At 48.1% G+C, this 13,665-nt stretch overlaps 1 protein-coding gene across 2 annotated transcripts; it reads left to right on the top strand.

Moving 5' to 3' along the window:
* The first annotated feature begins 694 nt into the window (after positions 1-694).
* Positions 695-12,841, top strand: MEFV (MEFV innate immuity regulator, pyrin). Of its 2 annotated transcripts, none has more exons than XM_040255270.1 (9): positions 695-1,017; positions 2,863-3,684; positions 5,941-6,320; positions 6,741-6,836; positions 9,672-9,902; positions 10,302-10,324; positions 11,717-11,832; positions 12,010-12,042; positions 12,560-12,841. In XM_040255270.1, the coding sequence occupies exons 1-9, from the start codon at positions 741-743 to the stop codon at positions 12,616-12,618; spliced, it is 2,037 nt and encodes a 678-aa protein (XP_040111204.1). In that variant the 5' UTR covers positions 695-740; the 3' UTR covers positions 12,619-12,841. The 2 variants fall into 2 exon arrangements, with proteins under 2 accessions (XP_040111204.1, XP_040111211.1); XM_040255277.1 differs by lacking the exon at positions 12,560-12,841 and adding an exon at positions 12,380-12,455.
* Positions 12,842-13,665: the final 824 nt, after the last annotated feature.

Genomic DNA, 13,665 nt, shown 5'->3' with positions numbered 1-13,665 from the left:
AGTCATGGCAGAGCCAACGCTGGGACAAACGAATCACGATGGTGGTCCCAGGCGTGGCATTCCTAGGCCTTTATGTTGCTGGAAGAACCAGACAACTGTAACTACATCCAAAGGAGTTATCCCAGGGCTTTTCTCCTGCCGTGCTTCCAGACCTCACCTGTCTCCTCCGGCAGGGAAGGGTAGAGCTTGCAGGGCTGTATGCTGCTCCTCATCCTCCTGCCATTGGCTCCAGAGGGTCAATAAAACCCCAAGAGTCTGGAGAAGAGAAGCTGACCAGAGGGACTGACCCTCATCGCGATTCTCTCCAGCATGGGACCAGGGACTCTGTTCCCCCCACTCTCACTCCCACCTTCCTGGGAGGGAGGAGGGAAGCATCTGAGAGGCTTCCAAAGATCAAGAATCTGAAATCCAATCCCTCCCAGACCCTCCCTCAAAGACTAACCCACCACTCCGAAGACCAGCCTGGGTCAGCGAGAGCTGGCGTGCAAGACCACCATGTGTCTGACAAGGCATTGAGCCCTCCCACCTGGAAAAGCCTCTGATTCTTTGAGGAAGAGGACGCAAGCCAGCAATGACACACTAACAGCCTGAGTCTCAGTTCCCACCAAAACACAGAGCATTTCCTGTGCTTTTTCCGTTATTTCACAAGCTGCATCTTCTCACTCTCTGGGCACCAGGACAGACAGTAGTTTCTTCCCTCAGAAGCAGGACGACTGCTCCAGTCTCTCCTGGTCAACACCATGGTCAGGACCCGGAGTGACCATCTACTCTACTCCCTGGAAGAGCTTTTGCCCTATGACTTTGAGAAGTTCAAGTTCAAGCTGCAGAACATCAGCCTGGAGAAGGAGCACACCCGGATCCCCCGGGGCCAACTGCAGACAGCCGAGCCGGTGAAGCTGGCCTCTCTGCTGGTCAACCATTATGGGGAGGCGTATGCCGTGCAGCTGACCCTGCAGGTCCTGAGGGCCATCAACCAGCACCTCCTGGCAGAGGAGCTTCACCAGCTGATCAGCCCAGGTAAGCGGCCCCAAGTGCCCTCCTCTCTCAGTGCAACTGCTGGCTGTTCGTGGAGTCGGGTGGAAGGTACAAGAGGGAACTTGTGTTCAGACCAGTGCATACTGACTTGGGGGTCAGGAGTCCCAGGTCTGCGACAACTCCTGTGACTTCTTCAGCCAATCAAGTTCTATCCCCTTCTCTGGTCTTTGCAGCTGGAGCAAAGCTAAGGCTCCCAGTGGCTTTAAAAAAACAAACCCAGGAGGTTGAGGTTCTGATTATGGGGTCAGATCAGGAGGGGCAGGAGCTGGTTGCCTGCTGGTAGAGTTCTTCACTTCATTTGTCATTAACACCTACAGATGAGTCTCTGGTCGAGCAAGAAACTAACCACTCCTATCGACTGGGTTGATGGGTAATATTGTTAACTCTTTTCAGTTTTGAGTTCTCCTCTAACACATGTCACAAAAGTATTCTAAAATTCTCAAAAGGGCTTTCTCCTTCCTTCCTTTTCTTTCCCTCATTTCTCTTTCATCTTTTCTTTCTTTCCTCTTTTCCTTCCTTCTTCTTCTACCCCTTTGTTGTCACTTTCTGATTTTATTACACTGTGGTCAAAGAATGCGGTCTATTGGATTTCTGCTTTTCAACAGGTTTTTTTTTTTTTTGAGATTTGGTGGGGGTAGGGGCGCTACTCTGGGACCAGTTTAAAAAAACTATTCTTTCATGTCTTAAATTTTCTTCTATTTCTAGATTTTAAGAATATACCAGGAATGCTTTTCATGTCCTTCTATGAGGTAGAAGAGTTTACATAACAAAATTTCTCTGCTCTTTGAAAGAGTGATAAAGCTAGACTGTAACCTGAACCTGGTATAATTTAATGAGGATAATTTTAAAATTAATTTTTTTGTATTTTAAAACTTGGTTATGAGCCTTTTCAGGGTTTTTCACCAGTTCCTGAGGCAGTTTTTGTAAAATATGTTTTCCTGGAAAGCCAAAACAAAGTGCTTTAAGCAATCTTAATTTTACTATGGGGTTTTTCAAACCAAAAATTAAGGTGCTAATTATAGGTTATTTTATTTAGCAGTGGTTTTCAAATTGTATCCCAGGAAGACATTTCAGGGATTGTTTAGAAAGTTGGCAAATACTTGATTCAAAATTTATGAATTAACTTAAAAAACTAACAAATTCATATTAAAATGTGCCATTAACCAAATTTTAAAATATTGGAGGCCATCGGTGTGATAGTTCATATTGTACTTGAACTTTTTCTGAAGACCTTGAAATTCAGCCCTTTCTGTCATTTCTGCTTAATTAAATATTGCCCTGAAATTTCCAGGCAAACTTGTTTTTTAAACTGTTTACACTGAACTGGATGAGGTAGGATTTTCTTCATTTCATGAAACCAAAGTTACAGCAAAAAATTAGCTTCTAAAGTTTTTTTAATATAAATTTATTTATATTAATTGGAGGCTAATTACTTTACAATATTGTATTGGTTTTGCCATACATCAACATGAATCCGCCACGGGTGTTCCCCATCCTGTCCCTCATGACCCTTGATTTCAAACTTTTGCGCCTATCTTTATTGACTGATAACTGAGTTTTGTAGATCTGTAATTCACACACAAATGTATTCCAATAAACTATTCTATGTAAGAATAGTTCTCCTGCCTAAAAAAGTTTGCAAAGTACTACTTCAGAAATAAGACAGTAGATAATGAATATGATCTTATTAAATGCTAATTGACTGCCATTGTCTAGAACTTCCCGAACTTCCCTAATTTCGGAGGGGGTTCTCTCTTCTCTCCCTTTCCCCAAATGTTGACTCTGAGCATCGGGCATTCTCATGCCTTTCCATCTCATTCTTTTCAGTGTGTCAGATACAAGAAGGTGACACAGACAGCTCAGCAACGTTGGGTTCCTCTGGGGAGATGAAGCCCAAGAGCCTAAAGACCCCAGATGGCCTGGAAGGTGACAAGCAGCGACAAAGTGCTGATGGGGCTGGCTGCCCACCCTCCAGCCAGCCTGAGGCTGGCAGGGGGCCTCAGAAGAAGCCTCTGGGAAAACAGCGAGATCAGAAAGGCCCTGAGGGCCTGGAGGTGCAGAGCAAGCTGGGGGCCAGGAACACGACTCTGTCTTCCAAGAGAAGCCCCTTGCTCGGCAAGGTGCTTCGGGAGAAGGAGAAAGGGAGCTATCCGAGCGTCAGGCTGCGGAGGAACGCCAGCTCTGCAGGAAGGCTCCAGGGACTCACCAGCGGGTCATTTGCTGGGTCCCCAGGAAAGAGAGAAACAAAGATATCGGAAGTGTATTTACCTTCAGGAAAGAAGCGACCCAAAAGTCTTGAATTTACCATTGCTCCAGGAGAGGCAGGACCCCTCAATCCAGAAATTCTTCTGCTTCAGGAGAAAATGAACACTGAGAATCCAAGCTCAGCAACCACTGCCAGCGAAGTGGCCACTCTGAAAACAGGGCCAACTGTGACTCTGGAGAAAGGCTCCAGGAATCCAGAGCATGCCACAACCCTGGAGGGGACAGCACTTAGGAATACACCTTTTAGTGTACCACTGGCTGGAAAGACGATGATTGGGGAGAATCTAGAACCCACAGCTCCTGCAGAGAGGAGTGGAACTGGGGCTCCGAAGGCCTCCAGTGTGCCCCATGAGCCTTCAGATCCAGAAGTCTCTCCGTCTTCAGGTAAGAAAGGACCTCAGAGTCCAGAAGACCTGGTACCCTTAGGAATGATGACTGGTGCAGGTTTTCCCATGTGTTGTGCACAGTCAACTCTTTGTGACCCTGTGGACTGTAGCTGGCCAGGCTCCTCTGTCCATGAATTTCCCAAACAAGAATACTGGAGTGGATTGCTATTTCCTACTCCCAGGCATCTTCCCAACCCAGGGATCAAACTTGTGTCTCTTTGTGTTTCCTGCACTGGCAGACAGATTCTTTGCCACTGTACCACCTGGGAAGATGCACAAGCCTGCTTTTATCTCTACTCTATCCATTTCACTGGACCCTTGGGTCCACCTTGAGGGCCTCAATCCTTTGAAAATCTGATTGTAGGCCCTGAATCCTGAAAAAAGGCATATCTGCACATCTTCACAAAATGTTTCAATGTTGCATACATTTCAGCTAGTTAGCTCTTAGACACTTCTTTAGAATCCCCAATGGCTTCTGAACCTCAGGTGATCATCTGGGAAAGACTAGGAAAATATCATCTTCTTACAATACTCCATGGCAGTATGTCAAGGGGCTGAGATTCTGCCAGTCTGTCTCTCTGAGCAGAGAGGAAGCTGGTGGCCAAAATCATAGGTCTCTTTTACTAAAGAGGCAGAATTTAGGATTATGATGGGTTGTGAACGACAGAAACACCAAAGTAACAGAACTGAAACAAGATAGACATTTGTTCCCCTTTCACAAAAATGACACACATAATCTGGGATGAATGTGGTACCCTCTAGCTAGGAACCCCAGCTCCTGCTGCTTTTCTGCTCCAGAGTTTGAAGCTCATGGTCTCAGATGGTAGCACCCCCATTCCAGGTAACAGGCTGGAGGGACAAAGGAGAATGGTATCACTTAGGGAAGGTTTTCGGAAGTTTCTAGATGCTGCCCATGATGCCTCTGTTTACATCCTCTTGGCCAGAATGTACAGATATACCTCAGCGATAACGTGGGTTTTGTTCCAGACCACTGCAATAAAGCAAATATTGCAGTAAGCCAGTCACAGGGAAGTTTTGGTTTTCCAGTACATATGTTTACACTATATTGTAGTCTGTATTAAGTGTACAATTATGTCTAAAAAAACTATGTATATACCTTTTATTTTTGTCCTCACTGCATGGTGTGTGTCATCTCCATTCCTCCACCAGGGACTGAACCTGGGCCATGGCAGTGAAAGGGTTGAATCTAACCACCAGACCACCAGGGAACATCCACACCTTAATTTAAAAATACTTTATTGATAAAGAACATTCACCATCATCTGGTAGCACAGGGATGTCACAAACGTTTATTTTGTAAAAAATGAAGTGTTCCAATAAAGGGAAGTGCAATGAAATGAGGTGTGTCTGGAGTCACATGACCACACCTAACTGCTAGGGAGGCTGGGAAATGTAGTTTTCGGGGAGCAGGGGTGGGGAAGCAGTCATATGGACCGCAAACAATGTCATCATAAGGGAAGTGGGAAACTGTCACTGGGGAGCTCACAGTCTCACTTACAGATGTGATATGAGCTCCTGGGACCCTGAGAGAGGAGGAGGTGGGAGGGGACTCGTGGATTGTGTTTCTATTTCCTCTTGTGTCTCCTATTATTTCTGCTTTATGAAGCTGTGCTGGTCTTGGAGCAGAGCTGGTCACAGCTGTAGGTCATCACGGTGGGTTACACCGTTCAGCCTTGTAAAGTTACTGCTCTACTTTCACATCATGTTTTCTGAATCTGGATGTGAGCAGTGGCTCATTCATTCCTTCATTCAACACACACTTCCCAAATGTTTACCAGGTGCCAGGGGTTCTGCTAGGGTCTGTGGGTTCAACCACAAGCGAGTAACCGTCCCCTGGGAACTCAAGTTATGCACCCTCTCAGTGGTGGTACGTGGTAAAGCCAAAACCAGTAGAATGTCTTCCCATCTTTATATCACCTGTGTCAGTGTATGTGCAGGAGAAAGGCATAGAATTTATAGCAAAATGCCTTTCTTTAGGATAAATGCCCGAGAATTCTTTAGGATAAATGCCCGAGAATTCCAAGTTTCAAGACTGGCATGAGATCCAGGCCTTAGCCCTCAGTCCGAGTGTTCTCACTGGAGGGCAGTTGGGGGAGGACAAGCTAGGAAAAGGCCTCCGTCTAACAGAATATTCACGTCCCAGGCACAGATTCTCGCCATGCTGATTTGCAGCGTCTCCTGGTAGCATCTTGGGTTTGCCACTCAGGAGGCTTTTCCATTGCTGTGTCCTCAGGGAAGCTGCAGGACAAGGCTGTGTGTCCTCTCTGCCGTGCCCAGGAAGGAGGCCCGGTTGGTGGCAGCTGTGTACACATCTCCTGCAGCTGCTCTGCAGCTTCCGGGGACCCCGAGGCCTCACTCAGCCGCTCATCCAGCTGCCCCCGGTGCCAGGACTTGCTCCCGGGGAAGAGCCATGGAAGCCATGAGTGGCAGGAGGGCCTGCAGATGGCCAGCCTGAACCCCAAGAGCCTGCCACAGTGTGAGCGTCACATGAAGCAAGCACAGCTGCTCTTCTGCGAGGACCACGGGGAGCTCATCTGCCTTATCTGCCGGCTGAGCCAGGAGCACCGGGGCCACCGGGTGCGCCCCATTGAAGAGGCTGCCCTGGAATACAAGGTAGGGTTTCCTGCATTGGGACCCTTCTCTGCTGGGCACCTGAACACACCAGGGGGTTTCCCTGAAACGCTAGGAGCTGGTGCATTAGCCAGCATCCTTGGACTGTAAATGGCAAACACATACAAATAGAGCCAGCAAAGAGGGATTCTGCATGTAGCTCAGAGGTCTATGGGAATCTAACTTCAGACATGGCTGAATCCAGGTGCTCACAAGAAATCTTTCTCACCACCTCTTGGCTCTGCTTCTTTTGGTGTGATGGGGTCATTCTTCCTCTGGTTACCTCTTCCCATGCTCCTGGCTGCAGCACCCTCAGCTTTATTCCCTTAAGCAAATTTTCGCATCTAGGGGTGGCACCAACTAAAGATGCCAGGGGCCAAGTTTAACCTTCAACAAGTGTTGTGTGTGTGTGTGTTTTTCCAGGAGCAAATTCAGAAGCAGTTGGACCATCTGAAGGAGTTGAGAAAATCTGGAGAGGAGCAGAGATCTCAGGGGGATAAGAAAACAGTGAACTCCCTGGTAAGGTTAGGGGTGGTCTGTGGCCTGTCGCTGACTGGGTTCCCTCCTGCAGAAGGAAGCAGGGAGCCCAGAGTGAGCAAGTCGTGTACTGGCTCACAGGGAAACAGAGTTCATCGCATATTCAGAGTCACCTGCTCCTGGGGGGCAAGGAATAACAGGTGTCCACAGATGAGCTTGTCCCTGGGGATGGAGTCCACCTCCAGCAAGAAGAGGCATCTCCCAGGACCCGGTCACACTTTCTTAGACTCACCACAAAATGGTTTAGAGAAACGGATGCTGTAAGGGAGGAATGGGATTGAGGAAAGGGGAGGAGAGACTTTCTACTTTAAATACTGCTCCATGTTGTTTTTATAATTGCTGTTATCTTTTTTTTTTTTTACAAAAGCCATATTTATTTTTAAAATTCAAATGGTTAAAGTGGACATTTTCTAATAAAACTCTGGTTCTGTAACACCACAGATTCCAACAAGTACCACTTAGTAGCCTTCCTGTTAAGCTGTTGTCCAGACTCTTGGATGCTTTAGTTGCTCCTGTTTTCCCTTCGTGCAAAGGTGCCTAACTAACCCACAGAGGCTTGATTTGTCTGATGCATTTCTGTTGGTTGGATTTCATCTCCCTGAGTTCCAAACTTGTCAGGACACACCATACGGCAGTGAGAGACAGGCAAAGAAAACAAAGGGCAGGATGAGAGGGAGGGGGGTGGCAGCTGTCCAGGTGTCTGACTTTTGGGAAACTGCTGAAAGAAAGAAAGTTAAGTCGCTCAGTCATGTCCGACTCTTTGCAACCCCATGGACTGTAGCCTACCAGGCTTCTCCGTCCATGGGATTCTCCAGGCAAGAATACTGGAGTGGGTTACCATTTCCTTCTCCAGGGGATCTTCCCCACCCAGGGATCGAACCCAGGTCTCCCGCATTGGAGGCAGATGCTTTAACCTCTGAGCCAGCTGAATGGTAGTCAAACAAAAACCCTTTCCTATAACCCCAGGTGGCTTGAACTTGTGGGTGGAGCAGAGGTCAGGGGTGCTCCCGGTGGGGTGGAGGACGATGAGGCAGGAGCCTGGGCTGCTCAGGGAAACCCAGGGAGAGAAAAGTGTCCAGCCTTCCCTTCAGGCACAGTGACATGGGCCCTTATGAAAAGGAAATGCTGTTTTCAGGCCTTCACCTCCTCCTCCTTTCTCAAATAACGTAAAAAAAATTTTAATCATAGAAAAGAGGGTAACTCCTTTTTACAGCAGAAAGCCAGCTAAAACAAGTACAGAAGAATAATAACTGAATTAGAAGATTTCCACTATACAGTTGACACTGACAGGGATCAGCAACAGAAGCTAAATTTTTTAGGAAAAAACCGGCAGAGAACAGCATACTTACTCTCAAAGTACCACTCCCCAAATTACTTAGTAATTATAAAGGAAATAATATATATTTACAGTAGTGACTGGTAGACCTCTCCTTAACCAATTACCAACCATAGAATCCCTATACTGATGATGGCAAACTGGATAGTCTTTGCCTCCCAATGGGATGGGCTAGAAAGAGCATGGCATTAGGTCTATGGCACTCTCACCCCCCACCCCATGTTTCTCCTGAATTTAATCATGAGCAAAATTATCAGAGAATTTTAGAATATAGGCCATTGAACAGGATGGTTGACCTGTCCTCTTAAAAAAAAAAAAAAAAAGTCCACATTACTGCCATCAACAACAAAAGGTGTCCCAGATTCCATGTTTAGGAACATCACATTGGAAGCTTGAGACTGGCCACAAGTCTCAAGTTAGACACATGTGGGGGTATCTACGCCCACGTTTAGTGCTTAGTTGCTCAGTCGTGTCTGACTCTTTGCAACCCCATGGACTCTAACCAGCCAGGCTCCGCTATCCATGGGGATTCTCCAGGCAAGAATACTGGAGTGGGTTGCCATGCCCTCCTCCAGGGGATCTTCCTAATCCAGGGAACAAACCCAGGTCTCCTGCACTGCAGATTCTTTACCATCTGAGCCACCAGAGAAGCCCATCTATGCCACAGAAACAGCAAATGCCACAACCCAGCCTTGGTTTTTTTTGTTGATAGTCTAGACTCAGACAGTGACTGATGGGGAAAGTGACTTGTGCAGACCAGAGGCATGGGTGTGTGTCGGCAGCGCTATGCTGTAAAGACCGGGAGAACACTCTTCCGCATGCAAAACCCAGCATGTGATTCAGCAAAGGCTGCTGACATTACAGGGGAAGGTGTGAGGTTCCACACGCATCGAGTTCACAGTCTTACTCCTTAATTACAGAAAGATACCAGGCAGTGTCAGAACCACTATCATATGTCAACTAGGGGACCACAGGTGGCAGGGGAACAGGGGCCAGGCAAACATCCATAAAGCATCCTGGGAGGCCCTGGGCTGTCTGGAATTTACACCAGAGTTCTACCCACTAGCAGTCTTTGTTGTGTCTAGCAGTTTTGCTAATAAATGAATGTGCCCATATTAAAATGAACAACAAAAGGTGCAGAGACATTTTTGGTTCAAAAGAACTTGAGATTTAGTCCTGCTCTTCTGAGCCAAAAATGAGATTTCTTCTGTACGGTCTATGTGAATGGTCCTCTCCCTCCTTGGATGAAGGAAAGTTACCCTAGAGCAACTTCATGTGTCCACCACAACTTTCTAGTAATGAGAAAGTCATACGTGGCCAGTGTGCAAGAGTACTGGAAGTCAAGTTCACTTGCATCCAAATAGATGGACTGACTTGCCCCCATTCAGGGGGAGGAGAGAGGACTCTCCCTTTGGAAAGTGGGCTTTTGGGTATTCCCTGAGCACACAGGCCCCTACACCTCCCTGACTTCTGTTCCCCAGAAACAAGCTGAAACCCAAAAGCAGAGAATCCAGTACCAGCTGGAGCAGCTGTGCCAGTTTTTAGAGCAGCAGGAGCGGCTCTTTGTGGCCTGGCTAGAGGAGTTGGGCCAGACCATCGGCCAGGTTAGGGAGACATATGGCACCCGAGGGACGAGGGACATCGCCCTTCTTGACGAGCTGATTGGGGAGCTGGAGGCCAAGCAGTGCCAGCCAGAGTGGGAGCTTATGAAGGTAAGCGCGGCTGGGCCTGGCCTTCCTCTGTCCACCATGCCCAGTAGGATGACAGGGGCTCCCAATACTGCCATCAGCTCTCCCCAACCCAGTGGTGAGGCCCTTGGGGCTGGGGTGGGACTTGTCCTTGGTGACCCATAATGGCTCTTGTGCTCAGGCCCCTGCAATGCACTCTCAGGAACCCATGGTGGCCTAGAATCTAGGGGATCCATCAGCATCTCCCAGATGTCAGCAGACTTTGGGTACAGTTGTGGGCAGGCCCCAGCTGAGTTGCCACCTTGGTGATTAGAACTGGGGAGAGGGGCCGTGTTTTTGCTGACACTCTGGGGCAGGGAGGCCAGGAGTCAGCACAGCCCTTACAACACTGCTGATGGAGAACTTCCCTCTTTTCTCTCCTAGGACATTGGAGTCACCTTGCACAGGTACCAAGAGGTCCCCTGATGATCCCTTGGTGGGGGGGTCCTGCAGGCAGCATCTGGGGAGGCAGCCCTAGGAGGGAAATGCTCCCAACCCTGGGGATGTGCCTCCTCCCATCTCCTGCAGCTTCCGAAGGCCTTTCTGGATTTGTGTAGGGAGAATGGGAGCATGATCAGGAGGGGAGTGCAGGACTGAAGACGGAACCCAATGAACACACCTGTCGCATGGTGGTGGCTTCCTAGGAATAACAGCCTGTGTCCTGTGCAATTCACCTTGTGAAAACTGTTCTGCAGGACTGCCTGCTTGCAGGCACAGGGAGAGAGGCACTTTCCAGAAGTGGATCTGCTAAGCCCAGCAGGCAGAGGTGGAGGGGGTGGGCAAGAGAAGGGGAAGAGATGGGGAAGGGAGGGGAGGAAGGGAAGGAGAAGGAGGCTGGAACCTACAATCACCCAGGGGAACTTTACAAGATCCTGACATTCAGGCCCTGGCTGACAAATTAAATCTGAATCTTCAGGAGCATGACCCAAGCATCAATTTTTTGAAGAATTTTTTTTTTTTTGGTGGTAAAATACATGTAACACAAAATTTGCCATTTTAAGCATTTAAAAATGTACAATTCAGTGAGTACCTTCATATCATCGTACATCACAGTACTGAACATCAATCACCATGATCCAGCCATAGAACTCTCTCATCTTCCCAAACAGAAACTCCGTACTATTATACAACTTCCCAATCTCCGCTCCACCAACCCCTGGCAACCACCATTTTACCATCTTTATGTATTCCACTACTCTAGCTACATCATATAAGTGGAATTATGCAATATTTGTGTTTTTGTGTTTATCTCACTTAGCATATCTTCAAGGTTCATTCATGTTGTAGAATGTGCCAGAATTCCATTCCCTTTTTTTTTTACATTTTATGGCTGGGCTGCATCTTGGATCTTAGTTTCCCAATCAGGAATTAAACTTGTGGCCCCTGCAGTGGAGTCTTAACAAGTGAATCACCAGGGAAATCCCCTATTCCTTTTTGAAATTTTGGCTGCACTGGGTAGTCCTTGTGTGAGTTTAATTGCTCTGCGGCATGCAGGGCCTTAGTTCCCCAACCAGGGATCAAGCCTCACCCTCTCCACTGGAAGCTCAGAGTGTTAACCACTGGACCGCCAGGAAAGTCCTCTGGTGTCTGTGGTTTTTAAAACTCCCCCGGAGAGCCCACCCCATGGCCAGTGTTGAGGACCAGTGTTTAGAACTTGAAGCCCAGGAAGGAAGCTTTCTTTGTGAAGTGGGTCTGGGCTGGGTGTGCCTGGTGGAAGCTGCACCTCCCTTCCAGTTCATGAGACCTTGGGCCACCCCCATGCTCTATCCCTCTTTCGCCAATGGTCTTTTTGTCTCTAGGGCCAAGATGGTAACTGTCCCTGAGCTGTGGGCCACGCCACCAGAGGTGAAAGAGAAGATCCACCTGCTCTACCAGAAATCAGAGTTTGTGGAGAAGCGAGTGAAGCACTTCTTGGGTAGGTGGGCTTGCAGGAGAGTGGGAGGCGCCCCCTCACCTGCCCTCAAGATCCGTGTAGCCCAGAACCCCTGGTGTCCCTTTTCCATCTTCCTTGTCCTTTCTGACTCTGCCTTCAGCCTCTCCCAGATCTGTCCCCATCTGGGGAACCTAACTCGAACTCCTTTTCTCCTTTTAGAGACCCTGCGCTCAGAAGTGGAAACATTCAATGGTGAGTATGGTGGTGGTAGTTTGTGCTGGCCAGGGGTCCCTTGTACTGTTGATTTCTAGGTATTATTTAGAAGAGAAAAAATACCTATAACAAAGGTGGGAGAAAAGTCATGACAAGTTCTCATAGTCTCTGAGCCGGGGTCACTGCCAGACCACAGAATATCCAAGGCTGGCTTGGGTCCCAGGGAGGAACAGGGGCCTATGAAGTCAGAGGAAGCCGGGCAGATCCTGAGCAGGGAGGAGGGGTCCTTGTCTTTCCTTGTTGTGGGGGCCAGGGTGGATGTAGTCCTTCTGACTGGGGATGCTCAGCATTGCCCCTATCTCCTTTTTTTCTGTAGTTGCAGAACTGATTGGTGGTCAGGCACTCTGAGGCGAGTAGCCTTGACCTGCTGGGTCCCTGTTCGGTCCCCCAGTGTGTTCCTGAAGAACAACCCTGTCCACATTTCCTGGATGTGGGGAAAACCCTGTGGGGATGTTGTCCATGGACCTGAAGTCAGGAATTCTAATTCTCTCTGCAGTTAATGTGATTCTGGAAGCAGAAACTGTCCACTCCAACCTCATCTTTCATCTTCTCTGACATGAAGAGTGTGAGCCTTGGGGAAAAAAAGTGGGATCATCTGCCTGCTAGTCTAGGAAAATTCAATAGCTGATTCGTGGTGCTGGGCTCTCTGAGCCTGCTCTCTAGCCACCATGACTGAGAAGTGAAGGTGGGAAACAAGCCAGGGTGGGTCCTGGCTGTCTGCAACGCAGCCACGAGCAGCAAGGAGAACATGACTCTGTTACCAGAGAATGGGTAGAAACAATGACTCTGTCACCAGAGAATGGGTAGAAACAATGAGGCAGTAAAATGAATGCCAGGCATGCACCTTTCTCCAGATCCAGATGGGGGAAGCCTGCTGGCATAGGGGCATCTCCATGGACTACAAGATGGGGACATCTCCTTTTACAATGTGACAGCCAAATCTCACATCCCTCACAGCCACTGGCTACCTTCCCCCTGAGCCCCTTCAACCTACCCTCAGCCCCAGGACACATGATGGAGAGAAGAACATGGATCCTCTGACCATCTGTCCAGTCGGGATGGCCATGGCCTCCCTGAATACCTGATACTTTGCATCACCCTTCAGGCTCCTGGCCTTGAATCTTGAATCCATACACTCGACTGTCATTACTGGGTTCCAGTGCTGTGGGGAATATAATCAATAAAAAAACAGTCCCCGTGCCCAAGGAGTTTATGGAACAGAAGCAGAAGTAGGCTGGGTCACAAACACTGGTAAGGGTAAAGAGAACACACATACGGATGATACAAGGATTTCAGAGTACACAGCTATTGCTTAATAAATCCTTGTTAAGAATTAGCACCTAAGATGCTCCTGAGACAGAGCCTATCCTCATTTTCCCTCAGGACCCTTGGCAAGGATGCGTTCCTTCATTCTACCTTCCCCTGTCTTGAGGACTTAGGAAGCCTGAAGAAAAACAAGCAGACTAGATCACTACACATCACTTTTGTACCTGGATTAATGAACTGTGGCTGGACCTCATAAATAAATCACTTAAAAATAGAGTTATAATTGCATTTGTTGTCACTCAGTTGATTACTGTGAAATACTGTTTGCATACAGAA

The sequence above is a fragment of the Oryx dammah genome, unplaced genomic scaffold, assembly GCF_014754425.2.
Source record: "Oryx dammah isolate SB20612 unplaced genomic scaffold, SCBI_Odam_1.1 HiC_scaffold_2, whole genome shotgun sequence".
In the NCBI taxonomy this organism is placed as follows: domain Eukaryota; kingdom Metazoa; phylum Chordata; class Mammalia; order Artiodactyla; family Bovidae; genus Oryx; species Oryx dammah.
This window is presented reverse-complemented; position numbering and strand designations above follow the sequence as displayed.

What these genes read in the sequence shown, in the direction of transcription:
- MEFV (XM_040255270.1), top strand. Translation starts at nt 741, where the DNA reads ATGGTCAGGACCCGGAGTGACCATCTACTCTACTCCCTGGAAGAGCTT. An exon ending in AGAAGTCTCTCCGTCTTCAG is followed by an intron (nt 3,685 to 5,940) that starts GTAAGAAAGGAC and finishes CTGTGTCCTCAG; the next exon opens with GGAAGCTGCAGGACAAGGCT. An exon ending in CAGAGTGGGAGCTTATGAAG is followed by an intron (nt 9,903 to 10,301) that starts GTAAGCGCGGCT and finishes TTTCTCTCCTAG; the next exon opens with GACATTGGAGTCACCTTGCA.